We start from the raw sequence: 27,332 nt of genomic DNA, 5'->3' as shown, positions 1-27,332 counted from the left end.
TCTCATTATCCGGCTTGCCATTTTCATTGGAATGAAGGCCATCTATCAGGAGCCCCTATAGGTCCTTTCAGGGCCGAATAAAAGGATCACTGTGAACGGACCTGTGTGTGGGTTGCTCAGACATGGGAGACAACAGATGTGTTAAACGCAGCCCGCTCCCGCACAAAAAGCCCGGAGAGTCGGGCTGCGTGCTCTCTAATGGAGAGGCAGCTTTGTGTTAATTGCTGAATGGAGTCGGTCAAAGCTGCTGCGAGCTTTTAGGGAGCACGTTCGAGGAGGAATGCCACATCATAAAGAGCGACTTCACTTCCCTCCAATTTCTTTCTTGGAGGGAAGTGCCGCGGAGAAGAGGCCATAAAATTGTTACAAGACCTTTAACCAAAGTGCACCTTTACATCCCACAGAAACCTCCTCAGTGCGACTTTATCTGGGGGAGAAACTACAGCAGGAGGCTGGATAAAGCTGAGCAATCGCCAAGTCAATGCTGAATGTTGAATTTCAGTAATTGGTTTTGTTCTTGTTTTTCTTGTTTTTCAAATTCTACTAATGTGAACAGTGGAAATAAATAAAATAAAAAAAGGTTTCTGGATTTTCCTGAATATAATGTGATGAGTATGAAAGCTGGTGGTTGGAGGGCCCACTGGGAATTTTTGCCCTGGGGCCCAAAAGACCCTAGAAATGCCACTGGTTGGAAGCAAAATAGCCTCAAATCTCAAAATTTAACTCAAATAATGTTTTCTCTTGTAGTTTCTCCCCCTTAAGTAGAAGTATTATCAGTCAAATGTATTGAATTAATCAAATGAAAAAAGTATCTATTATGGAGAATTGCCATTTTCATGTGTCTTAATGTCGGTTTTTATCATTTTTTCCATTAGTTCGATTTACAAAAGCTGATTAGTTGATACATTTTAAGCTGATTTACACTACTTTGTATGAAATGGTTTGACTTTTAGGACTTAATTATAGAAAATAAACTTGGCGAGATGCAGAGTTTTGTATGCAAGGTGTGAATCTAGAAAAGCAGAGTAAAAAAGTGCAAGATTTCCCGAAAAAATGTAGCGAAAATTATCCCTGAGTTAATGTTATTTAAATGCATTTTCTCTGTTTTTGATGAGGAAACATATCAACTGGCGACGATGCTGGTGATTCTGGTTCAGGGTTTACTGCTTCACCCCTTGCCTCAAAGGTTGTTTTTTTTTTTGTCTTCCATCAAATTTACTCTATTTTGCCTCAATGTTTCCTGGTTGCAGACAACCACAGAAAACAGACGCTCACCTCCTGTATTCCTGTGGGAATCGGGATAATCCAGGGAGATCGCGGCTAACTGTCCCAGCACGAACCTCTCCTTCCATCTACCTACACTCTGGATTTCACATCAACCTTAAATTTCCCCAGCAACACACATATAAAATATTTTGTTGATTTCACCCAAACGCAGAGCGGTTTAATTCAACTTCTGCACCCTCGTATCCGTATGTGACACCGAGGGGAGGGGGAGCAAAGGTCCCTGCATCAAACCCCGGGGTCTACACAATGGGAGCTTGGCGTAGACTGCCCGAGGCGAAGCCATCTGCCGCGGAGAGAGTGGAGTCCCTTTGTCAGCTATTGTGGAATGCGGAGGCAGATTGATGAGGGCCGGGTGATTCCTTTAGGGCCTGGTGAGGCAGCAGGCAGCGCTGCGAGCCCGAACAGACACCGCAGGGAACTCCCTCTCCTTCTGTCCACACATTCGGCAGTCACGTGACGGAGCTGCCAGACGCTCCTACTTGGGAAAAATGAAAAAAAAGGAAAGTGTTCTGAGGAGCTGATGTAATGTTCTAGGAGAGCCAATAAAATACTTAATTTTTTGTTTGTTGCCCAGTAAGTGTGAGAATCTTCTCCTGTGCCATGTTGTATGAGAATGCACTTCAGGCTGGATAGTGTGTCCCCTGCCTGGATGCTGACCTCTGACCCTCTCAGCAGGTGTGTGTGGACGGCCTTTATTGAGAAAAGCCCGACCAGAAGCCCTTTTGGAGTGGGTGGGTCGGGGGGTTGGAGGACAGGGCAGATGTTGTATGTGGAATCCCCCGGGGAAAGTGTGCCGCCACAGAGGGAAGGGGTCAGGGCATGAGGGCGGATCTCTAACACAGGCAACACAACAGACAGCGCTGGTTTCCATGGCAGCGGGCTGCATCACTAAGCCGTCTTTCACCAAGACATAAAATATGACTTTAGGCTCCGAGATCAGAGACAGAACAGGGCTTTATTCTGCTTCTGGTAGCAGAAAACTCCAGAATCTGGTTCAGTTTCAACAAGAACATTTACAGCTGAATTTGACCTGGGAATGAGATCAGAATGAGGTAAACAGGAAGACAAACAAACAAGCAGTTAGTTTTCATGAAATCTAGATATCATATTCAACTCTACTTTGTGTGCAACAGTGGTGGAATAGAAGTAAATTTACTCTTATTTTGAGGTACTCTAGTTTTTCATCCAATGATACTTTGTAGTTTTACTCCACTATATTTATTTGACAGCTAGTTATTTCTCAGCTCAATATCATATATATATAAAAAGATATATATATAAAAAAGAGAGAGAATCTTGTTTGGGCTCGTTGTCATATTTCAGATGTCTGTTAGCTGTTAGCCTTGGCACCAAAGAGATAACGTGGCTTGAAGCCAAATGAAATGAAACTATCGAACATTTCTCAAAATAATTGGCACCAGGCTCAATTTTTCACAGATAAACGAAGGTCAAATTACAGCACGGAGGAAGTGTTTTCCCCATTGCACAACCAAAACAGGAAGAGGCATTGTTTTCCCTGGTTGCTGTCCCCAGGTGCGACTCCCTGGATTCTGCCTGGGGGCAGCACCCAACGCCCTGAGTGTTGTGTACCTCATGTGCATTGTTATCTGCTCGTATTGGGTGTCTCCTCTATTGTAACTTCAAACAGAGATGATTACTTTTATTTTTTTTCATCATCATTAGTATTCCTGACTCATGTTAGATTAAAACTAAATGTTCACTTATTTCAAACTAAAACCGTGATTCTTTCCTAAATCTAACCAGGTAGTTTAACTGCCTAAACTTAACCAAACTGAAAATATTCTTTAAATGCCCTGAAAACAATAAATTCACTATGTAAAAGTCCATTTACAAAAAAAAAAAAAATGTTATTGAGGATCTTTAATAAATCACATAAAGGTCTACTTTTGCAGAAAATCTCTCATGTAACCACCACAATGGTCTGACAAGGCAGAGAGTCACTTCTGGTACACATGGATGGTCAACACTATACTTAAACATCTGTAGAACCATATTTGTGCATCATTCCCATCATTCCTCGCTCCCCATTGTTTTCCATATTTTTCTGCAGATCACACAAACACAATGCTAAATCTCCAGCCGATAAACAACGACTATAATAAGACGCTTTAATGTCTGGGGACGGTTTTTCAGCCGCGGAGCTTCGAGGCCACAGGGAGCAGCAGAAATAAGACGGAGATAAAAAGCACAGCTTGTTGTCCTGAATGTTTACCGTAGCCGGACCGTGAGTCATTTCCTTTGAGGTGACGACTGCGGAGGAGCGCGACTCTCTGCTCGTGTCTTTGATCAAAAAGCCCCGGCTGCGTCGGGGTTATCTCAGCGTGCACTAAACGGGCAGTAAACCTTTGAATTCAGCTGGCTTAAGGATAGCTGGTCACATCCTTATTGCAACAAACTGTCAGGCAGACATGAAGCAAGGTTTTTTATTCAGTACACTGCAGGTTGAATCCTCCCTCGGCAGGATTATATGTCGCCTTATGATAACACATCACCGCCAAGAAAGTTTACCGCCCAAATTTTATACACAAAAACGTTTCATCATCCGATCTTGAACATCAAAGCTCACAGAATGAACGGCCGCAAAGGACGTGTGATGAATGTGCAAACTGTTACGGAGCTACAATTAATAAACTAGAGTACACTGCGACACCAGAAACGCTGTTCCTCTAAAAAGGAAGAAATGGCTTTTACATAAAATGATCAGCAGGAGCGCTTTTAACACGAGTTTAGGAGCCGAAAATATTGCGTTTTTTCTTCTCGCTGACCTCGTCCGTAAAAACACCATTGTTCGTCCTGCCAGAGGTCTCCACAAAGAGCCCCCTCTCTGCGACAATGCTCGCAGGCCGAACGCTCGCCTCTTACGGGGAGGGGGGGTGCTGCCAGTCCCATGATGCATGACATTTGTATAACATTACCGGGGTCACAGCCCACGGCCGACATGATCCCGCCGGATGAAAAGAAAAAGGGAGTCAGGGCTCTGGACGAATCTTGAACTTCAGTCGGCAGGAAGAAAGCACGGGTCAGATCATACTTAGATATGCATCTCCAGCCAATGGGTCGGCCATAATGTTTGAAAAGGTCTCCTCAGAGTGGAGCTATTGTTGAGGGGATCTGAAGGGGACTTCACAAAGAGCTTCGCATCATGTCACCGAATCCATCAAAGGATTCGGAAGAATGTTCTCGAAAATGCTGAATTCACTCATTTTAAGGCTCTTTTTGTTTCCTTATGCGCCATGAAATCTACTGGCTTGAACTTCATTCTTTGTCATTCTTTACTCAACAATTAATGTCGCTTCTCATTTTTACAAGTGAGTGCAAACGCAATTAATGCCTGTCCGACGACGTGCAGCTCTATCCCCCGTATTTAATCGATCACCCTTCAAGTACGCCCGTGAATCCATATTTGATAAGTAATAATGTTTACCATCTTGGTGCAACAAGTTCCCATTTGGCAATCGACACAAAGCGCACCTGTGAGACGCCTGTGAATGCAACTGGGTGCAAAGCATTAATCCAAAGTTAATAATACAATGCAACTTTATGCATCCAATAGCTGTCAATAGACGTCGCTTCAACCCAAGTTCTGGCTCCAGAGGACGTCAGATGATCAACAGAGACAGCAGGCGTCATTCTTTGGGGAGCGTGAGTGTCTGTACAATCCATCCTGTATCCTGTAGATATTTCAGTCTCCACCAGCGAACCAACAAGCTGCTGCCACGGTTTGAAAGGCAACACTCAGGAGGGTAACTCACACGGAGACAGGTAGACTCGGGGCTGGACTGCCTGTGTTAGTGTCGGTCAGCTGTGGTTTACAAGAACTTTGTTTATGGATTATATTAGACAGGAATGTGGGCGAAACAATGTGAGAGGAAACTACGTTATTACATGTCCCATTATACGGTGGCAGGTATTGAGCACCGTGAGCCTAAACAAAATCCACAGATAGGAGGGAAATTCACTCAAAATGTTGGAGATGATAAACAAACTTGACTTTTTTGACTTCCTCTTCACGAAGCCAAGAGATAAGCTCCCCTGTCTTCTGCCAGAGAGGATACAGGTACTGTCGTACCTCCACGGGCCAACACAAACATGGAAACCTCATCGCTGCCTGAGCAGAGGTGCAGGGAGGAGTCCTTTCCTCTCTTCGATTCTCCCCTCTGATTAGCAGGAAAGGGTCATCGTCCTCTGACATCTCTTTGTCTCTGCAGTATTGACGGAAAGGATCCTGATTTCCCAGGTCATCGCCGCTGCTTCATCGCTCTCAAGTCGGCCTGGCGTGGCTCGCCCTGACCGGGACGCAGTCACATCTCCAGGAAGAGTCCTCATTGTGATGCTGCCTTTGTAGTCGAACACTGTCCTGGTTATTTTTTTCCTGTAACATCACCAAAATACCTAAGGCTCAAAATAACACATGATGGCGTTATTGTTCTCTACCAATCAGCGTGCGACCTGTCTCCATATACAGTTTTCAGCTACTCTTCTTCTGACTCCCATGTAGGCACCGTTATTTGATATCTGCTCAGATATATATAACATCTGCGGATGGTCGATGCCATGAAAAACACGCCACCGGCCAACTTTATCTTCCGCGAGCCAAATCCAGCGGCAGCCTGGAAATAACATAATACAGATCCTGCGAAGAAATCACAGAGGGACATCGTGTATGGAAAGCGATGGACGTCACTTGGAGGCTCTTCAAAAGCCTCTGAGGACGTTACACTTGCCAAGTAGTGCTGTAATGTTGTTTCTGGGGTGCTTTGTAGATGACAAATGGCAGTCAAGATTAAGAATCCTGTCTAATTATACCGTTTTATGTGGCTTTCGTGAGATTTAAAGGCGAGTCTACCCCTTCGACCACATTTTACAGCTGCTTATTTAAATCCTGAGGCTTCCTCCGTGTCGTTTCATGCGTTCGCGGTCGTGTCGGCTGTAAAATCCTCCCGTGGAGCGGAGCTTTAAAAAGAAAAGGGCTTTTTGAGAAGATTCCCTGAACATTATCTCAGATCCCGCCTGCGTGTTGGCGGAGATTGGAATAACAGGACAAACAGAGAGTAGGATGTGAGCAGCCCAACTCTGACCTCCATCTGCACAGTTTCCTCTCCAGTCTCCATGGGTGGGACTCCCCTCAGGCCACTCAAACTCACACATATCTACTGTTCAACAATCACGTCTCAAATTATGCGCCGCTATGCCTTCTCAGGCCGGCTGCAGTGTTTCTCAGGGTGCCGAGGTTAGGGACCCTCGTTGTCGAGAGGGGTTTGTTGCAGTTGGGCTGCTGCCACCCCGAGATATTAATCTGCAGTCATGGAGCAGGAAATCAAAAATAAGCTGTCGAACACACTGAATTAGTGGAAAACAGCTAGATAATCCACTTTCCCCATAACAATAAAGTAACGGGCATGTTTCTCAGAAAACATCTCAGCGCTGAGGAGAGGAAAGTCGTCCGAACACAGAAAAGTTGTGGGAAGTCGAGTCACTGGCTGCTTTAATTTAAGCAAACAGCGCGGCAGACAAAACTCAAAGAAAGTTTATCTTGTGATAGTGTGAACATTTCCCAAGATGGCAGTGTTTAAAGGGACAGTTCACCCCAAAATCAAAAATCTGTATTTTTTTCCGCTTACCTGTAGTGATTTTCATGTGAGTTGATGACATCTGCCTTTTCTTAGTTATAATGGAACTAGATGGCACTCTGCTTGTGGTGCTCAAAGTGCCAAAATACATTTTAAAAACACAACAGTCTCTTCCCGGATATCATGACACCGCTATTAAAGATAATCCACAGACCTTGAGTATTTTCTTTCAGCCAAAAATAAACCAGCACACAGTACCGACATGCAGGACGAGGAGGTCATGCCCGTGACAGCGCAGGATGTGGACACGATCGTCCTCGCCAGCGGAACTGTCACATCAGCAAGTTTTTCGTCCACGAGTAGATGCAGTGATATAGAGCACCAAACTGCTCGCAACAAGCTCGGTGGATTATTTTGAGTAACTGGGTCATGATTTCTGGAAAGATTCTTTACTGTTGAGTTTTTCAAATGTATTTCCTGTAGGCGGTTTGAGCACCACAAGCCGAGTGCCATCTAGATCCCTTATATTAAAAGAAAACGGCTGGTATCTCCAAAACTCTTCAACTCACACCAAAAAGAAATATGCATGCATAAATAGCTCCACAGGTGAGATGAAAAATGCATATTTTTGATTAATTTTTTTCCATACTGCTTAGCTCTCCGGTCTAATCAAACAGGTTTTACACATTTTTAAAAATTTTTGTCCCAGTGGTGCAGAGCTGAATGCAGCATCTTATCTCATTCACAATCTTAGTTCAGCGTGTTCGCATGCTAACGTTTGCTAGTTAGCACTGAGAATAAAGGATGACTGAGGCTTGTGGAAAAATCAGCAGATCTCCAAAGTCATTAGTCAGAACATCGTCTTGGAACCGTGAATGTTTTTACAAGATTCTTGTTCCAATCCTTCTAGCACACATTGAGGTCCTTAAGAGAACATTTCGTCCTGCTAGAAGCTCCAAATAGTTCTCACTGTGCCTTCAAAGTTGTTAGAATTGATCTTTTATTGACCTTGAATATCCGCTGCAAATTTCATGGCGATCCTTTTCAGAGCACTGGACACACAGAGCTAGAGGCATGTTGTGAGCATGGTAAATATTTAGACAACTGGCTATCTGCAACAAAATCTCTGAGATTTTTTTTTTTGATATACACTCACTTTTTTTTTAAATACAGTAACATGAGGGCATGGAGACCAGAGTTTAGCATGTGGCTTGAATTTGCTTGGTTGGCTCATTTGCCAGCAGAGCGAAACACTTCCAGCCTTTATGGAGATCGGCACTCGATCTGATGCAACGCTCGTCCCCTCAGGAAGTGAGTGCACCAGTGCAAGCAGAGGAAGTTTACCCCAGCTCCACAGATCTCTGTTTATGTTGGGGCCACCACGTTGGGATGCGGAGTAGGGCTAATTTTCTTTTCTGTTTTTTTTGTTGTGTGTGTCGTTAACAGAGTCACTTTTTTCCACTTGATAACTGGAAAGCAAACAAATTGATTCTGTTGTTATTGATGAAGTGCAGGATGTAGCTCTTGGATTAACCACAAAGATGCGTTTGATGAAGGGGAATCCTCCTCTGACTGACACTGAGGCAATTTATTGTCATTACTGGAATGAAACACAAATTCTGTTTGGACAGTAGGTCGGATTATGTAACAGGACTGTCACTGAAAATCACATCTGTGCCTCGAACAGAGCCGGTGGTCAGGCTGCGATTACAGCGATTAGCATTGCTCAAAAAAGAACACGAAACTTTGAAACAGGTTCATGCCAGAATATCAAACAGCTGTGAAATCAAGCAAATCAAAGGAGTGATATGTTCCGCAGGCCCTTTGTTGGCTTTTGTATCTTCTGTTATAACACAGGGAAATCCATAATTTTGCTCAAGATAACTGTGTTTCATGTGGTCACCTGTCACTTTAACTTAAGAGGAAACACAAGAAAGGACCGATGATACGTCAGAGAGTGAGGAATGAAGTCGACGCAAACAAAATGTGAACAAAACTTTAGAACATTACCTCGTCGTGAACATTTCTGCCTGTGGCGATGAAAGCAGGCATCACTGTCATGGTTCTGGGGGGTTTTTTTGGTTCATTGATTTCCTGTTTTATTTTGTAATTATATCCTCATTTGTCATGTTTCACTCTCTACTTCCTCCCTTTGTCTGTTTTCCCCGCCCTTTCTTGCTCCTCACCTGTGCTCCATCGATGAATCACTTCCTGTGTATTTAAATATATACGGAGGACCCTCTTGCCAAAGTAACTGCTGCTAACTGTAGCTGCCTATAGCTAGTTAGCCCAGTTAGCCCTGAAGCTAGTGTTTAAAACTGGGCGCTCTGGGACCGGGATTGGCTGGGGCTAGCCAGTTATCATGCCAACTGCAGCAGAACACATTACAAAGACATCATAACGTCAAAACTGCTATTTACTCACATTCTGTTGATAATTGTAGTTCAGTTTTTAATGTTTTCAACTAAAATTCCAAGTAAACACTTTAAGTCCCTGAAAAGCCCAAAGAGACCAGACCCCTATCTAAATGAATGGAGGCATGGTCAAATCCACCATTTAACGTGATAGCAGGACGGAAAAAACATACAGACATGCTCGCCAGTGAAATACGATACACAAAAAAACCAAAAAACATCGACTTTACCCTAGAAATGATGTTTAAAACGCGCTTTTCCTACAGGGAGAACTCCACTGCGCATGCGCGCGGATTTACGACACTGACGTCCATCGTACGGCTGAATCTGTGCCGGCTGCTGTGCTCTGGGGCTGTGTCTGAAATCACCCACTCATTCCCTACTCCGTAGTCACTACATAGTGAGTCCAACATAGTGCACTATATAATGAGCTCAACGGCAGAAAGAAAAACGGACTTTCGGACACGGCACCGGAGTAGTGTCCGAAAGTCCGTTTTTCTAGAGACGTTCTCGCTGTCGTAAAAACTACTTGTGCGCATGCGCTGGTGAAACAACATGATTGGGCTATAATTTTCCCGGTTCGGCTGTGATAACGCAGGTGATTGGCTGTTGGTGAAAGGGGCGGGATATGCGCCATCTTTGGCGTCGCAGATTTCCACATTCAAAATGATCAGAGTGATCTGTCTCTACAATAGTAGAACGTCTCTGTTCCAACATAAACCACTTTGTGCTCCAGGGAAAAATCTGAGTTGTCACTTTGTCGTAAAAATCTAATAAAGGGGGAAAAATGCCAAATAAATTTCCCGTCTCACCCCGTCGCCCTCGGCCGACACTCCATGGTCACGATGCTTTCTTTCTTTCCAGAGACACCCAATTTGGACAATGCCTGCTTTGTGGGACGCAAATAAAAATGACAGTGTGTCACACTGAAAAGATTCAAATCACAACACAACAATATGACGCTGTTCCATTTGAATTAGCCTTAAGTGACTGATGATTTGATTCATGATGTAGAAAACTGGCCATTAGCCTTTTCTATAAATGGCTGCATTTAGGCTCCATTAAGTCTTTAAACATAAAAGTATATTTTCATACAAGTTACAAAATGCCATTTCGTTCCCAGAGGCACAAACATCAGACTTTCCTCTCTTTGAATTCTGGTGGTCTCACAGATGCAATCTATCTTAAGATAAGGAGGTTCGCTGTTTGCTTTAAGTGGAAGAAAAATGTCCCGTTTGTTTTTCCTTCTGAAGATTGTTTGGGATTGCTCTTATCTCCATCGTGTTTTACATATGGAGGTGAAACAGAGATGTTCAGGCGGCCAGGCACACAACGGCACGAGGTTATCAGCTGTGTCGCAGTGAAACGTCTCCTCCGTTTCTCAGGGAGGGGGTCCCTGCCCCGAATTTGTTTTGCCTGCAGAGGAGGTATGTCAGCCCAGGCCATAACTTCCACCGAGGACACGGAGGTCGTGATCTCTGTATGAATGGACATCTTCATTTCCATTTTTCACACAAAGGCACCATTTAGATGAGTCTGCTCATGTTCTTGTTGTCTGACTTTTAATGGAGATCAGTTCCTTAAAAAAAAGTTGAGCTGAAATGATAAATGCTTTTTTTTTAATCATTTTTAATCACATCCATCCATCCCACGGTGGTTTATGGAGTTTAGCTGCTGTCAGACTTTCACCGCTTGCTCTCTTAGTCATGCAGCTAACGTTAGCAGTCCTATTAGCTGCTTTACATTAGGGAGTAGCAGTATCTTGGTCTTAGCATGGAGCTCTCCATTTTCTTGCTTTAAGGATAAGAAAACACCTCCAACAGAAAAATCACATATGCTGTCTTTAAAAGTGCAACTTTCTCCTATTTTGACATTTAAGAGATCTAAATTAAAAGTTTAAATGCCATCATAGGGAAATATTCTCTGGACGGTGAATTGTGAGCTTTCTCATGTCACTATTGTTATATAAAGCTAAAGATCAAACGTTGTGTCTGTGGTGTTCCCCTCATCCTGTCAGCGAAAAAGTTCCAGGATTCACCAACAACAACAGTCTTTGTTCTATAAATCTGGTCCAACAGACATCTGAGCCTTGTACAAACTGAAAAACATCTAGAATCTCATGATTAGGGGCAGATTTTTATCATTACGCATGTTTGGTTCACAGTTTGTTGTTCTGCCAAGCTGGAGAAACATAAAATATCTTCCAGATTTCCTGCATCACAATGTATATCGAAACCAAACGTCTGCTGTCAACCTCTATGAGATTTGAGCATGTTTCACTCGATGCGTCCTCCTTACAGCAAACAGTTACAGTAACCTGACCGTTGATGTTAAACGAGGTCAAATCTGTGAGAAATCTTGTGTGAGAACCAAACACACAGTTTCTCTTTGCATTGTCTGAGATGTAAAGAATTTCCTTTATCCTGGTCACATGTTGATTGTAAGGCTTGTGGCCTTACAAAGAGAGAGCAGTTTGAGTCGCGCACACAGTGATCGGGTGTGATCACTCCATTTGATCCCCCTTGTTCTCTCTTCAGCAGCAGAACATCCTCATTTTTCGCCTCATAAAGAAACTGGTAATGAAACAGATCATTGTGACACTCCCGTCACTTCCTTCTCAAAAGAATTTGGAAATGCATCCTCATTTGACTTGATCGTCAGGGCTGTGGGGCTAAAGCATACAAGCAGAGAGAACTGGCACCAGCAACTTAAGTTTCACTTCTGTTCATAAAGGGCGCTAGAATTCACATTGTGCCTTTTATCTGCAGCACTATTGTTTTGTTTGGAGATTTCAGCCGTAGAGATTTCTGCCTTGTCTTGAATATAATGGAACTAGATGGCACATGACTGGAGTCTTCCACAAGGCTAGGCCAAGGTCATTACATTAAAATCTGGACACAGCGTTGGAGGTGCAGCCCCGCTCATTCCTATGGAAGCTGCTCAGTGGCGTTCTGAGGCCAAAAATGTCCCGACTGCCCAGCTATAAAATTGTGTTGTGTCATATCAGAGGGGGATGTGGCCCAAAAATATTCTTATATTCTTACATACATGTGAAAAAAGAAGCTGTAAAACGGTGGATCGTTTTTTTGAGTGTCACAAACCACGTGACTCGTTTGACTACCATAAGATAAGCCACTCGGTCCCATAAAATTGGGAAAGTCAACGGGAGCCGCAACACTAAAATCATTTTTTTGTCAGTATCTAGAACGTTTACCTGAAGCGGAACATTTCATCTCGTAGTTTCACGTTTTCATCAGTATCGAGAGTAATTTGCTGTGAAAATGCTTCACAGAATGGGTAATCCCAATTATTTCTGACAAAGCAGATCATTTTCATTGACTCCATAATGCGGCCTGATGAGGAGCTGAAGCAATGAAAGTCTCATTAAGGATCCACCGGAGCTCAGTGAGAACTGGGCCACTGTGACAGTGTCTCACTGAGACGCTGGGAACCGAGGTCACGCAGGAACTGCATGGTGTTTTCTCAGGGAAAATGACTGAGCGAAAATTAAAACAGTGGAGGGCAAGAACAAAAAGGAGGACAAAACAACAACAAGACTCCTCACCACACTGTGGTTTGGTTAGGAAGGTTGCGAGAACTGGGTTTTCAAAATGCAACCAAGCGTGGTTACCCGAGACCAAAATCCATGGTCTGGATAGTTTATGAGCTCAGAGTGGAAATGTTGTCCCGTTGTGAAATTACACTTCGGAGATTTAACAACAGAACATCAAAACACAAATGAAATGTCTTTTTCATCATGTCAGATTGTTCATAACGCTGCTGTGCTCTGCTGTCTGAGACAAATATTCCCTCTTAAGAGCACTAGAGTTGCATCATCTCTCAGCACAACATATGAAAGAGTTAAAGTGATCAACCCCACCTACTTAAAAAAAAAAAAAAAAAGAAACTCTAATAGCCACGCTGAAAATCAAAGCCTTAAACACAAGCTGTCCGCAGGTCGTGATAAGAAACGAGATCCACCAGAGGAGGCGAGATGGAGAGATCGATTACTCCGAGGTTTCCCATGATCCTGCCTCTCTCCGGGGAGAGCGAGCCTCTGCTCCGGCGCTGCGTGGGTCTCTCCACTGTCATTATCACTGATGGGAGCCACAATGGGTCAGGGAGATGAGATAACATTGTGAGCGGCGGAGCAGCAGGTGAGAGGCTCAACAGGGCACGATTAGGTATCCGGGTCCCAGGGTGTAGCATTGCCTGGGGCCTCGGGGGCCTCGGCCCCGCCATCTGCCGGGGTGAATTCCTCCCGCTGGAGAGGAGCCGCTCAATAGCAGCGCAAACTGTTGCTGTGGGGCGTTGCTTTGAGTTTCTCCTGTTACCTTTCACGGAGAGAAGTGTTACACTTTACAGTTCCTTTGTTACAGTCTCAAACAGAAGCTCAAAGAATGCAAGAAAATCTGGTGGACAAAGGACCGAAACTTCCGGTAGTTGTGTTGTACTTCTTTGTTGTTTTCTGACTCCATTAAAGTTCCAATCCACTTTTTTTTTTTAGCTTCAGTGTGAAGAAGATTTATGTGTAGAGTTTGACAGTGTTCACTAAAAATCTGCGATCTGTGCTCCCCCTTTCAGAAACAAATCAGAAGCGTGGAAATATTTTGGATTTTGGAGAAAAGACGGTCAACAGAAAAACACGGCATCTCATTCAGCAGGTCACTAACTTGCTGCTCTTGCAACAGCAATAATATTAGCAGCTCTGGTTCAACAATGGTGGGCTGAAAAAACTGTACAATATCTTCTATAACTGTTAAATTGGCAGATGATTTCGTCTCATATCATTCGGAGGCCCCTGAGTTGAACTGACTTGAAATCAAATAGTGGCGAACTATCGTATTGTTGTCCAAAGAATCGGTATGACATTGTGTTGTGAAGAAACTTAGACTCCTGTTTGGAAGCTAATCCTGGTCAAATATGCGGCATAAACAAATGTGATGTAGAAACTTGAAACCTACGGTGCTCAAACACTGAAAACAGACTGAAGCAGGAGACATCTTGTCTCAGTTCATGGGGAAATTTAAAATATTTGCATATTAGAGTCATTACAATAGAGAGCCTTGTATTTATGCCGTGTTACATGTGCGGAGGGGGTCTGCTTCATCTGTTGCGCTTTAAAATGTCAAGTTATGCTTTTGTAGCCAAAACAGAGCATTTCTGTGGACATGAATATATTCCATCTGCGTGCCTATAAGCCCTCTGGCACCGTCACACAGCACTGCAGTCCAGATCCGCCTGTTTTCTGGACTGTAGGATTCGGGGCTCCAGCGTGAAGGCCATCAGTCAGCGAGAGCACACCCCAGGGATGCTCCGATGACAGCCATGCTGGATGGTTCACACATGACCCGAGAGCGCTGCCTGCACGCAACACGCCGTCCTGTGACCCGTCAGCGCCAGCAGCACACTTTGATCTGACAACGTGGCGTAAAACTGGAGATGCCCACTAATGCTCACGCATGCCAGACACACAGTCTGTCTGACAGGCAGGCGTGAACACGGCTGAACATGAGAATATTGAATTAGGGGCCGACGGATGTGTTCCGTGGCTCTCGGCTTACCAGACGGGACAGGTGAGCGACAATCAATCAGGGTTGGGTCACTGATACTCTTGAACGTGGAGCTCTGCAGGTTCAAAACTCCACACGTCAGATTGTTTTCAATCAGGTGGAAATAAAAGTCAGAAGTGTAAATAATCGATGTGCTGATAGACATGCCATCAGGGGCAAACTCTGCAGTTCTGATGAGACTAAAGGTGTGTGTGAGTGAAGAGCCACATCTGGTAAATCACTTAAAATCAGTTAAGAAGCTCCCGGTGCAGATACCAGACACTGATCACTGTGACCAGAACCTCTAACCTGACAGCAATAGATCCTGACGCGCTTATTATCCGCCAGATCGACTTTCACTCTCTTCAAACACCGAAAACCCCGACAGTCGGCCTCCACAATACCACATTTAACATGTTTGCAGGCCCGTACACGCCATCATTTGTTTGCAACTGAACGTAATGCCACATATTTTATAAGAGGATGTTGTCTGGCTGCAGTCCGTCTTTTGGCGGATGGACATTGGCTGTCTTTGTGCGGATCTGGGGGGATGATGACACGTCCAGATGTGGAGAGTGACCCTGCGCTGACCCGAAGCGGAGCCCACAGTGTTCCTGTTGTGCGTCCCAGCAGTGAGACGCTGGATAGTGATGATGGGTTTAATGGCTGCGTATCATATTGAAGGGTAAAAAATAGGAAGAAGAGAGTCTGTTTGGCATGAGAATACGCCTCGAAGGTATTAAAGATTGGTCAACACCCACCCCAGCCACAGTCGGCTCACCCTGCTGCCATCTGGCAAAAGATACAGAAGTGTCCGCTGTCGTAGCACCAGACTACAGGGAAGCTTCTGTCTACTTCATTTAAAATCACTTGTTTTCCTTTCTCTTTCCAGTTGTGTTGCATTAAGGGACTAAACTCTGTTTCGTTTTACAACCCTGGTGTTTTTTTTTACCTTTCCATACTGTGATACTGAGAGCTTCCACCACCAGTCAGTCATCAGTCTGTTCATTTAATTTCAGACTATAAGTTGATACACAGTAATGGAAAGACCAATGGGGTAGATAATGAATGCACATATGCACATTTTAAAAAGTCTTAAAATACACATCTGTTCCAACAGACCAGAGGATGAAGGGCTTTATCTGTTACAGCTCAGGCTCTTCTGCATTTAACCTCCATCTGTTCGGCCCATCAGGTCCTCCGCCGCTGCTTCTGCTGGAGAGCAGTTGGGGAGCTGCTGACAGCCTCCAAACGACCCAGAACGACCGTCCAGCATGGGACTATACGACCACCCCCCCCCATCCTCCTCCTCCTCCTCCGTCATGCCCACGCCTCCTGCTGGGCCACCAGAAGGCCTCTGTTTTCATAGTGGCCATTACCCTCATTGGGTCGACCCTCTGAGCTAACATCCCTGCCATTAGATACACAAGTAAGCACGACTGCAAGCATGCTCCGTGACACTGGGTAAACATGTTGGCAGAGTGGAGGAATGTGAAGTGAGACAGTTCAAAAAGACTGAGTGTGTCTGCAGCCACACACAAAGCGCACACATCCATCCAGGAGTTTCTATAAAAATGTGTTTACTGCATTTCTTACTCTCTTTACAGACTCAGAGGTCCACCTCTGACCGGGCCGACCTGGGCCGGTCGTCAGCCTGTGACGGACGGAGCACTAAATCTGTTAAATCACTAGTTCACCTCCACCTTTTGGTGATGGCTCCAAATGGAAAATTGAGAGTTATAAAGCAGAAACATGAGAGGGCTTCTCCATCACTGAAACTCACATCACCACCTGGAGAGTGACATGATTTCATCTTTCAAGATTTGACATATGGAGGACTGAATCTGCAAAAATTAAAAACAAATACATGAATAATTTAACTGATAAATCAAATGCCATTAAATGCAACAAAAACCTTACTGACAATGTAGGCATTACTTAATTTATAAAATGTGACATAAATTGATATTTCTGTTTTGATTTGCTGACCTTCATATTAATACCCTATTCATTTACTTCGTCACTTAATTTTCCTTTCAAAGTTTGAAGTTATTCTTTTTTTTTTTATTCATATTTATTCCTGCATTGACTTTTTTGTATTCTCGTGCCTTAAATTAATTTTTAAAAAATGAACAAATTCGTAAATAAAATGGTAAAACAAAGTTATTATTGAGCCATTTATTTATTTATTTTATTTAGGTAGTTTCAGCCCCCCATAGAGAATGAAGAAGAACTGTACCTGTTTATTTACTTTTTCATTAAATTTTCCATTTAATTTAATTAGTTTGTCATTTTTTAATGCATTTATTTGCATATTTATTCATGTATTTATTTATTTATTTCCCTTTTCGTTTTACAAGATAATAAGAAAATATAATAATAAATATTTAAATAAATATATACATTTCTAAATTAAATGATGTAAATGTTTTTATGTATAAATTACATTAATACATATAATGGTAAAAAAAAAATTTTTTAAAAGAACAGAAAAATAAATAAAAGCATTAAATAAAATAACAGTGACATTAAGATCAAAAAAAGAAATATCAATCTATGTCACATTTTATATGGTGATTATCAAGTGGGGGGGTTTTGGGGTTTTTTGGGGGGGTTTTTTGTATGCATTTAATGGAATATGTATTTATCACCTGAGCCATTTATTTCTTTATTTATGTTTGATTTGGGCAGTTTCAGTCCTCAACACTGGAGTGTGCTGTTTGGATAAAACCAGCAAAAAATCGTCGACAAAAAACAAGAAAGAAAGAGAGAAAAAAACTATATTCTATCTATATTATCTATGTTTAACCCAGAAGCTGATTTTTATTTGAATTGGAACAAATTGGAGGGGTCATAAACAGTATAATGAAATTCCTGTGGCTTGCAGGATGGTCTGAACGATCCAACTGTGTCACAACAGTGAAGATTTACTTGAGCAATTTATTTTATTATAATGTTCCTCTTCACTGTCGACACACTGAAAATCTAAATCTTACGTAACTTTTTTGCACCATAATTCTCTGTGTGTAAATGAAAATATAAAGTTAAAGACTGTATACCAGTTCTATAAAATGTGTTTATCTGGACTTTCTCATCTTGATTAAGTTAAACATACATAGATCAACAGATAACCAGCAGCTACACTAACATGCTTCTCTGACAGCACATATTCATCACGGTTCAACTCCGGGTTTATTATGGTTGCTCAGACTTTTTGAGAGATCAGAACCTCTGCCCTCAGACAAACACTCTGTGGGAGCATGTACGCACTCATGTGGGCCGGGTGGCCTGCTGGGAGGCCTTGCTCCCCGGGGTGTCTGCTCATGAGAGGGGCTGTTATTCAGAGCCCATCCTGAGGCCGTCCCACCCTCCTGTAGTGTCTGCGCCCATGGAGAGAAGGAGCTGGGAAAGCCCCGCTACAAAAGAGGACAATTTGTGGTTAGAAGCTGAGACTCTGCTGTTTAGGTAAATATTGTAGCATGGTGGGGGGAGCGCTGGGATTGTTGTTAGTACAACAGAAACAGAAAAGGAAAACTGTAATTGAGGAAAATGTTTGGTTATTTCAAAACTCTGCTAATGATCACGATGGAACTGCTTTCACGGCTGAGCTCACACGGAGCACTTTCCCCTCCTCACGTCACCGCCATATGGTCCACATTCACTGGGGCATTAGAGAATAAACATCTCCAGCATCATTATGTTAATAATGTGGCACTTAGCAGACAGAAGGCCAGGCTGAGTGCAACATGGAGGATGGAGGAAGGGGGGGGGGAGATTTACTGATTCCCATACAGAGATGCTGTCATCTTCTAGAGCAGAAATAAGGACAAATGCAAATGACTCAGCTGATCCGAGCCTGTTGAGGGTGCAGATCTCAGACACTGTTGAGCATCACCACGGCTGGAAATGTACAAAAGAAGGAGGTCAGATCTTGTCAATGCTCCGGCGTCATCACACTGACGCTGAAGCCAATTGGATGACAGTGATCAATCCCGTAAACATGCTGATTAAGAAGAATCGCCCATTCCAGAAAAATATGTATTTTATTATAAAATGGGGCTTATTTGACAGATTTTATATTATTAATGTGAAACGACAAAGTAACTAAGGTTATCAAATAAATGTAGCAGAGTCAAAGTACAGTACTTGTATCTGAATTGTAGTGGAGAACTATAAAGTAGCAACTCAATTAAAGCAAAAGTGCCTCAAAATTGTACACAAGTACAGAACTTAAGTAGATGTACTCAGTTACTTTGAACCAGTGCACTATACTCAACCTAAGACCTGACCCAGTGTCCTGAACTGTCTCCAAGCATCAAACAGTCATCTGTCGCCATCTGCTGGACACATTTATTTTATTGGATCAAAAATATTGTGACCTTGTGAAACACTGGGAGGCGCTGTGGTACTGATAAAGCATAAAAATGTGTACGTGTGACAATGTCTTTATAACAGCTAGATGAGTTGTAAGGATCAAGGAACTCAACAAACACAGACTCTCTATTTATACATATAAATATATATGTATGTATGTATGTATGCAAGTATGTATGTGTAGTTTGGCATCTTACACTGTATGTACATCTGGTTCTTTCAGATTTCTTGTCCACTCCAGTCACCTCAATGTCATTTCTAAATCACTGTTCACTGAATATCTTGTACATGTTCAGTTCCACATCTTTGTCATATGACCAGTAGCAGATCCTGATGATTTGGGGATTTATATGGTGAGGGAACTGCTGATTTAATCTAGACCCCTACAACCTTGTTACTGGTCATTTTCTGCATATTTTGGTCTAATCTAATCTGAAAAGCACATCAAAACTCTCAGATTTCCCAATATGTGTCATGTGTAAAACAGAGAGAGGGATCAAACAATTTCTTCAGGAAGATGTGTGAGGAACCTCTCCGAGCATCACTGTATCCACCAGTCATGTCTTGAGCCTGCTTGTTGTACTTGGACTTTTTGTGTTAAACTGGGAATCACTTCAATAGTGTGGTCTGGTGAATGCTTGAGGCTGACAAGGCCATTCAAGGAGCAGAAAAACATTAGTAATTCTGTCCAGCTGCCACATCACTATTGTCATGTTGATTTCATTTTAAGTAAATACATTTCAGTTGAGAATGGCTTGCCTATTTCTTTCAGTTAGAGAATGGCACACCATTACCTTCCAGAAAGTCTTTAGATGCATATTCCTTACTGATCATCGTTGGGCCCAACATGCAATATTTAAAGTGTTTTGTCCTGCTTAGCTGGCCATTTCAAGCTTTAATTGTTCAGAGCAGGTATTACTGTCCTTTAAAAAGATTCCACATGCAATAAAGTTCATTTCTCATTCCCAACTTAAACTTTGGGATTGATGGGTCCCATCAGTTGTCTTCACTAGAGTCTGTATCTAACAAGTTGGGAATGACAAAAAAACTGTAATAGGACCTTTAAGGTAAGATTTTAATTTGATATCAAAAATTATATTTAAGGCAGATTTTCCTTCCATTTCAGGAGGGGACCTTCAATGTCACACCTGCTGATCATATGCAGTGTGACACCTTATCCATTTTACTATGTAAAATGTATAACTGAATACATCTGCAAATAAAAGAGGGAGTAGAAATGTTGTATATATTATTTAGTTAAAAATCCAAGGGGGGTGATGAGACAAACAGCAGAAATTTAAACAAGATTTTCTTTATTGACAGTGACACAAGTTAGCCAACATCAGCCTTCCTGCTCAAAGTCACATCTAAAACTTCTGGAACTGCTTCTTGGCTCCAGCGGCCTTTGTCACTTTGAGGACGTTGAACCTCACAGTCTTGCTGAGTGGTCGGCACTCTCCGACGGTCACAATGTCGCCAACTGTGACATCTCTGCAAAAAAACACAATCAGGACAGATATCAAACTGGTGGTTGAGGTAACTTTGACCACAATATATAAAAAAGTGTTTTAACTACATTTGAGTAGAGTGTAAAGCTAGGCTGCATCAGTGTTTGCCAAAGGCATTGTCGTCAGAGCTTAAGCTTGGAAGACCATCGTGAGAAAGACATCATTTGCAGCAAATTGTTACATTTTCTTAGCGAGATCATATCAAGTGTCATGATATTTAGACATAACAGAACAAGTGCATCAATTCTGGGTATGCCTTTCAATTTCACTATTAAAATAAAACCAGATATCAAACTTGCCTGAGGGGGAAACAAATTGCTGCCCCATTTTCAGACTTTGCATATGTTTTTCCATGATTGCTACAACTGCAGGAACCGTGAACTGATAGCTGGTGAGCGGTTTAGTACCTGAAGCAGGGTGACAGGTGGACAGAGATGTTCTTGTGCCTCTTCTCAAAACGGTTGTACTTGCGGATATAATGCAGGTAGTCGCGTCTGATAACGATGGTCCTCTGCATCTTCATTTTGGTCACCACACCTGGAGACAGCACAGAAAATAAAATTTCAACCGTTTCTATTAACAATGCAATTAAGACTCAATCACATAAATATATAGCTTAAAAAATAGCAATGTTCTTTTGTTTTGAATAATATTGTCACTCCATTACATCAGTGTTGCCATTAGGCATTATCGTCAGAACCCAGAGGGTTTGGAAGACCATCGTGAGAAAACATCATTTGCAGGACAGTGACAAGAGAATATAAAGTCAATACGGAGTTTGTGGTTACGTCGTGGCAAGTGAGCCTATAAAGTGTCTGTTCTGGTTTGGGTTGCGTTAAGTGGTTTTTTGATTTGCATTCAGATATTGCTTATCTTGTCCTTAACAGAACTACTGAGACATCAGTACTCACACATTTACACCAATTTTCTAGACTTCTCTTACCTGAACCAAATAAAAACATTGCATTTTCTTAAACTAACGCAGAATTGTATGTTGAACTATAAAATTATATATCTGGATTACATGTAAAATATTTACCCCAAATACTGCACACCATGTGCACTTTTGAGTGTTTATTACCACTTTGAGAGTCTTTGTTATGATACAGCCAAGTGATGCATAAATGAATGCAAACCAACAGATTAACACCATTTCGGCATCCCAAACCAGAGCTGACAGGCTGATGTCTTAGTTGAGTGTGAATCTTACCGGAGAGGATACGGCCACGGATGGAGACATTTCCAGTGAAGGGGCATTTCTTGTCAATGTAAGTGCCGTCAATAGCCTGGAGAAAACACAAAGCATTGTTAGTGTTATACAATAACTTACTAAGAAAACGTGTTATTTTTACAACTCGACTGCATCAGCATTGCCAAAAGGCATTATCGTCAAAACCTAGCAGGCTTGGAAGACCATCGTGAGAAAGACATCATTTGCAGCAAACAAAAACTGAGAAGCTTCATTTTTGTCTACATTAGTTTGGAGTATTTGCCCATTCCAGTTACCTCTCTTGGGGTTTTGAAGCCCAGCCCGACACTTTTGTGGTAACGGGGGAGCTTTTCCTTGACCTCCTTGCCACCATCAGCGACCAGAACACGCTTCTTGTTCTGGAAGATGGTGGGCTGTTTCTGGTAAGCCCGCTCGGTCTGTGGAAGAAGAAATCGGCAAGTTAACACAGCGAGTACGTCGGCTTCGCCATCCACACTTCCCCTGCACTTACAACCACTAGCATAAGTTAACGCTGCCCGGCCTCAGGAGCTAAGATGTACTTCCTCTAATGAAGGACTACGGCTGCCTTACACTTAGAATACATAGCGTTAAGATAAATTGTAGGGTTATTTATTTTTTTTATGCGAATCGATGCTGCTTGCAGTATGTACAAAGAACGGCTCTGCTACTTTAGAGTTAAGTGGTAGCAAGCTAGGCTATCCGAGTTAGCCTCCCGGCTAGCTCAACGTTGCACGAGGGTATACAGAACGGCAACAACAAATGGCAGAAATAAATGCCTGAAAGTGGTTTGAAATCGCACAAGGACGTGTGTAAAGGCTATATGAAGGCACAAATGTAATATAATCAGGTAAATGTGTTCGTTAAAATGTAAAATTATCGATTTAAATTCACCACGCCGTTTTCCTGAACGTACTTGTGCATCCGCCATCTTTGCCAGCCGAGTCGTAAAGAGGCCTGATAGTGCGCGCGACGAACGGAAGACGGCGAGAAACGGGAAATGACGTCAAAGAAAAGGCGAGGCTCTAAAAATAAATCAACACATGTGTTTTTATTGTTTCGTTAACATTATTGATGGTTATACGCAGTTAATAGCGTAAATATAACATTTTTAATTGTTTATTTGTAGTTCGAGCGCGCTGAAAACGTGGTCTGTGCGCGCTGTGTGCGTCACGCTGAACTATAAAATATAGTGCACAGTGGATGATGTCACCTCCTCTTATTTAACGCAACGTTAGCACAGCAGCAGCACAACAGCCCCATCAGGCTTGATGAAGAGCAGCGCGTCTGAAAACCGTGAGGCGCCTTCGGCTGCGGTTTACACAAACAAATAAAAAAAATTGTCACATGATTGTGCGGAAGTACGAACAATCTTAACAAGACAACAAGATGGCATCACACCAGGGAGAAGGCGACCAAGGTAGCTAGCATCAGCAATGTTATAGCTGCATTTAAGTTGACTTTGACAGCGTCGTTAACACTGTGGAAGACATATGTATATTCTGACGATATCGCATGTTATGTGGTTGCAGCTTGTTGGTCTGCCTGCATGAAGATAAGATAGCTGAACTGAGGTTAGCAAGATAGCTGATCTAAACGTTAGCTGTTAGCACTTACTTGCGTTTTCATAGATACGTTAGCTCGGTTAGCTGCCTAGATACAAGGATGAGTTAGCAAATATGTTTAAACAAAAACAAAACTTAGAAAGAGGGGCATTGTTTCACCTCCAAAAGGTCCAAAATAGAAGTCCAGTAACATGTAGACACAATACTGACTAACTTCGGCAAATTAGTTGAGCCTAATTAACTCGGCTAACAAACAACAGTCTTTCTATGTGCTGTCTTTGTACACCACAAATGTCTCTCAAAAGGTATTCTTTACATATAAACACAACGTATTTAAGAATACACACGAATACATATCAGACAACAACCGACAAATAATCAATAATATAATGTTTTATCATTTGAGTTTGGCTAATTTAAGCCTAATTTAAGCAAGGCTTTAGATTCGTTTTTAAAGTGAAAGTAAACAGTTTTTCTAGCACGAACTCTTGTACTTCTGATCTCTTCGATCCTACACTCAATTTATTTCTAATCTGAGGCGACTGGTTGTAAAACTTTGTTTCACCATTGGTCTAATATGACCCTGACCTTTGTCTTTCAGGAAATTCTAAAGATCAGATACTGGAAGTAGGAGCTGTTTTGTTGAAAGAGTGAGTACACGCCATACTTATCAACTTAAGTTTAACTCAGTATTGAATCCGGCAGTAAGATCACAGCCGCTGTTATCTGTCTATGTCTCCTGTAGTTTCATATACGAGCGGGTTCAGCGACATGGAGACAGCAAAACCACAGTGACCAGGGCTCAGCTGGGTGGAGGAGAACTGTGTGACCCGAACCACAAGAAGCTTGCCATGTGCCTGCAGCAGATTGGAGATGAGCTGGATGGCAATGTAGAGCTCCAAAGGTGAGTAGCTGTTCATGTGTCAGTTTAATCCAGATCCAGGGAATTATGACTAGGTTATTTGCTGACTTGTGAAATTCAAACAGAGGACGGAAGTGAAAGGCAGAATGGATAAGATGAAGAGAAGTTGGTTATTATTGCTGCGTATTGTTGTTGCTAAAAGGGTAAAAGCTCAAGCAAAAGAAAGAAGAAAAAAAAACACTGACTTTGACGTAACAAAGTATGGATACTGTTAGCGAAGTAGTAGCCACTGCACAAATGAGCATAATCTCAGCTTCCTATGTATCACCAAAAATCTTCTGTATCACTTTGTATCATAATTCACTGTCAGCCCTCCATCTGCATTTTGCGTTATAGCATTAGCTTGTCCCTAATTTCTAACTGCTGTTTTCCCCAGGATGATAAACAACTCGGCACTCAGTCCCACAAAAGATGTGTTTATGAAAGTTGCCCTTGAGATCTTCTCAGATGGGAAGTTCAACTGGGGCAGGGTGGTGGCACTGTTCTACTTTGCCTGCCGACTCGTCATCAAAGTGAGTTAGGCTCCCCTGTTGTACTTCACCGACTTGTAAAAATAAAACAAAGTGAGACAAAGCTTTATTACTGTATTGGGATTAATTAACAAAGTCTGAATCATCTGTCATTCACTCTTTTCTCAGGCTCTTTTGACCCAAGTTCCTGACATCATCAGAACAATCATCAACTGGACCATGGACTATCTCCGGGAACATTTGATCAACTGGATCAGGGAGCAAGGTGGTTGGGTAAGGAGCTTGCTATCAAACGCAGTTCAAACATAATTTATTAGTCATTGTCTTATTGGCATCTGCTGCTGATTGCTCGTGTGACACATGCTCATATATGGTTTGTTGTTAATGTTTGTTTTTTTTTTTAGGAGGGTATTCGTTCCCACTTTGGCACACCCACGTGGCAGACGGTGGGTGTTTTCTTGGCCGGTGTTCTCACCACTGTTCTCGTCATTCGCAAGTTGTGAGGGGTTTGTGAAGAGCAGACACATCAAAGATTGGAGGAGCTACGCCTGAGGGAAACTTGAACAAGAGCAACTGATATAAGTTCGTGCACAGTGAAGGAGCTGAAAACATGTATTTGGACGCGAGGAGCCACTCTTCGTTTCTGCCTCCCTTTCGCTCTCAAAGACTGGGAGTTGGACTGAATGCGCTAACGCCGTACCCATGATCCCTTTGCCAGAGAGGAAGTAAGCGGTGCATGATAACATGCAATCTGGTGGTGGAGAGTTTGCTAGACTTGAACAGAGAATGCATTTTAAGTAATTTATTTTTTACTTGGTACATATAAAAAGAGTCACTGCATTCTGTCCTCTGCCATAAAAAAAGATATATGGACTGAACATTTTGGAAGTTTCCTTTTTCTGCATTATTTTTGTTGTCGTTTTTATGTTTTGTTCCACTCAGACTGCTTTTCCGATCTTCCCACTCTGTCCATCCACTTCATCACGGTGTCTGTATGCTAGAGATTCCATCATCATATGTATTTGTGAGTGTTCACTGCTGTAAATCTGTAATGATCTGCTGGCAATGAACGGGCTGGAGGGTGGTCACATTCCTTCATTTCTAAATAGCATTTAAAAGAAAGTACACCTCCGATTATATTTAGGCGCGAGCTATTTTAAATATTTTCTCCCCTTAAGTGCACAGTTCGACCTTTTTTCAGTGGACTATCAACTTGCCACAGCAGGGACCTGTGTACAAAGTTATGTTTACATGCTATATGAATCATCACCTGATCCCAGCAACTAAATCAAAATTCTTATCTCATTCAACAATGAATCATATGCTGCCTTGGGGGCATTTCGACCAGCATTGTGACCATAATGTGGCTCCAGCTGAATTAAAAAAAAAAAAAAAAAAAAACCTGACTATTTTTGTATATGTTGTAATGGAGCCACATGTCATGAAATAACATGCCCTGTGGTCAAAAGAAGGTGTTGCACTGCAGACACAGAAAGCACTGGATTGCTCACAGATGCTTACCTCACTTCAAACATGTTCAAAGTACTGTATTTCTACGTGAGTAATTCAGACTGCAATCCTCTCTACGCAGTAGATGGCTTTTTATACATTTTCCTTCGTTTGTCAGTGCCTTGGTGGGTTTTTCATGTGGTTTTTTTTTTTTTTTTTTTACAGGATCACTTTGATAATCTCAAATTTTCACTGTTTTTCTATTGCCTTTGTAAAGTTTAAATTAGTTTCCAGTCTCCCTGAAAATCTTTTTGCAGTGACTTTGTAAGCTGTAATATTGAGAATAAATCTTTTACCTCTTACTGTGGCTGTGGATTTGTGTCTATATAATGTAAGAAAGAGGATGTTTCAATAGTCTTACTGTGTTACCAACATGAAATATTAATCTGATAAGCAAACCGTTTACCTTGCTAGGCCCCTAGAGGTTGCAAGGTTCACTATATGCTAATATTTCTTTGCCAGTGCTGGAAACACTTTGGTTCAGAAAAACTGGAATATCCCAACAATTAACTAATTAGATTGCCATAAGATTTGATACATATTTTCATATCATGTTCCCCATATTTGTGTGATCCTCTAAAACTTTTGGTAGCATTACCTTGAGGTTGACTTTTTAGTTTCCTGAAACTTTTCAGCCACTGTTTTATGGTTTGCAACAGCACCATCATCGGGTCCAAACTTCAGCTTGTCCCTTATTTCTCACTTATTTGCAAAACTTATGACAATGCATGTAAACATCAGCATGTTAGTATACATCTTGTGAGCATGTTAATATGCTAATGTGGCATTTTGTTAAAGAATTGGAGCAAATCCTACTGTATAAAAATGGGATTTTAAGGAGGTGCGTTTTTATGCAAAGTTGTATTTTTATGGTGGGTGTGGTTTTAGTTTTAGGCTGTTGTACACACAATA

The 27,332-nt window shown here is 42.2% G+C and overlaps 2 protein-coding genes and 3 non-coding genes across 5 annotated transcripts; 1 reads left to right on the top strand and 4 right to left on the bottom strand.

The window, feature by feature from the left end:
* Window positions 1–20,514: 20,514 nt before the first annotated feature.
* rps11 (ribosomal protein S11) lies at window positions 20,515–23,002 on the bottom strand. The gene is made up of 5 exons (XM_030408215.1): window positions 22,871–23,002; window positions 22,233–22,373; window positions 21,937–22,012; window positions 21,134–21,263; window positions 20,515–20,709 (listed from the first exon to the last, which is right to left on the bottom strand). Exons 1-5 carry the CDS (start codon window positions 22,883–22,885, stop codon window positions 20,586–20,588), a joined length of 486 nt encoding a protein of 161 aa, XP_030264075.1. The 5' UTR covers window positions 22,886–23,002; the 3' UTR covers window positions 20,515–20,585.
* LOC115576440 (small nucleolar RNA SNORD35) lies at window positions 20,815–20,895 on the bottom strand. Its single transcript, XR_003982846.1, has one exon. It is a non-coding gene; the product is annotated as a small nucleolar RNA SNORD35 (small nucleolar RNA).
* Window positions 21,386–21,468, bottom strand: LOC115576462 (small nucleolar RNA SNORD35). The gene has a single exon (XR_003982868.1). It is a non-coding gene; the product is annotated as a small nucleolar RNA SNORD35 (small nucleolar RNA).
* Window positions 22,082–22,165, bottom strand: LOC115576461 (small nucleolar RNA SNORD35). The gene has a single exon (XR_003982867.1). It is a non-coding gene; the product is annotated as a small nucleolar RNA SNORD35 (small nucleolar RNA).
* LOC115575848 (apoptosis regulator BAX) lies at window positions 22,970–26,722 on the top strand. The gene is made up of 6 exons (XM_030408214.1): window positions 22,970–23,374; window positions 24,121–24,169; window positions 24,265–24,423; window positions 24,818–24,953; window positions 25,080–25,184; window positions 25,316–26,722. The coding sequence occupies exons 1-6, from the start codon at window positions 23,344–23,346 to the stop codon at window positions 25,412–25,414; spliced, it is 579 nt and encodes a 192-aa protein (XP_030264074.1). The 5' UTR covers window positions 22,970–23,343; the 3' UTR covers window positions 25,415–26,722.
* The last annotated feature ends 610 nt before the right edge of the window (window positions 26,723–27,332 follow it).

The sequence above is a fragment of the Sparus aurata genome, chromosome 23 (genome assembly GCF_900880675.1).
Source record: "Sparus aurata chromosome 23, fSpaAur1.1, whole genome shotgun sequence".
NCBI classification, from domain to species: Eukaryota; Metazoa; Chordata; class Actinopteri; order Spariformes; family Sparidae; genus Sparus; species Sparus aurata.
Note: the sequence above shows the minus strand (reverse complement) of the source record. Positions and strands in the feature narration are given on the sequence as shown.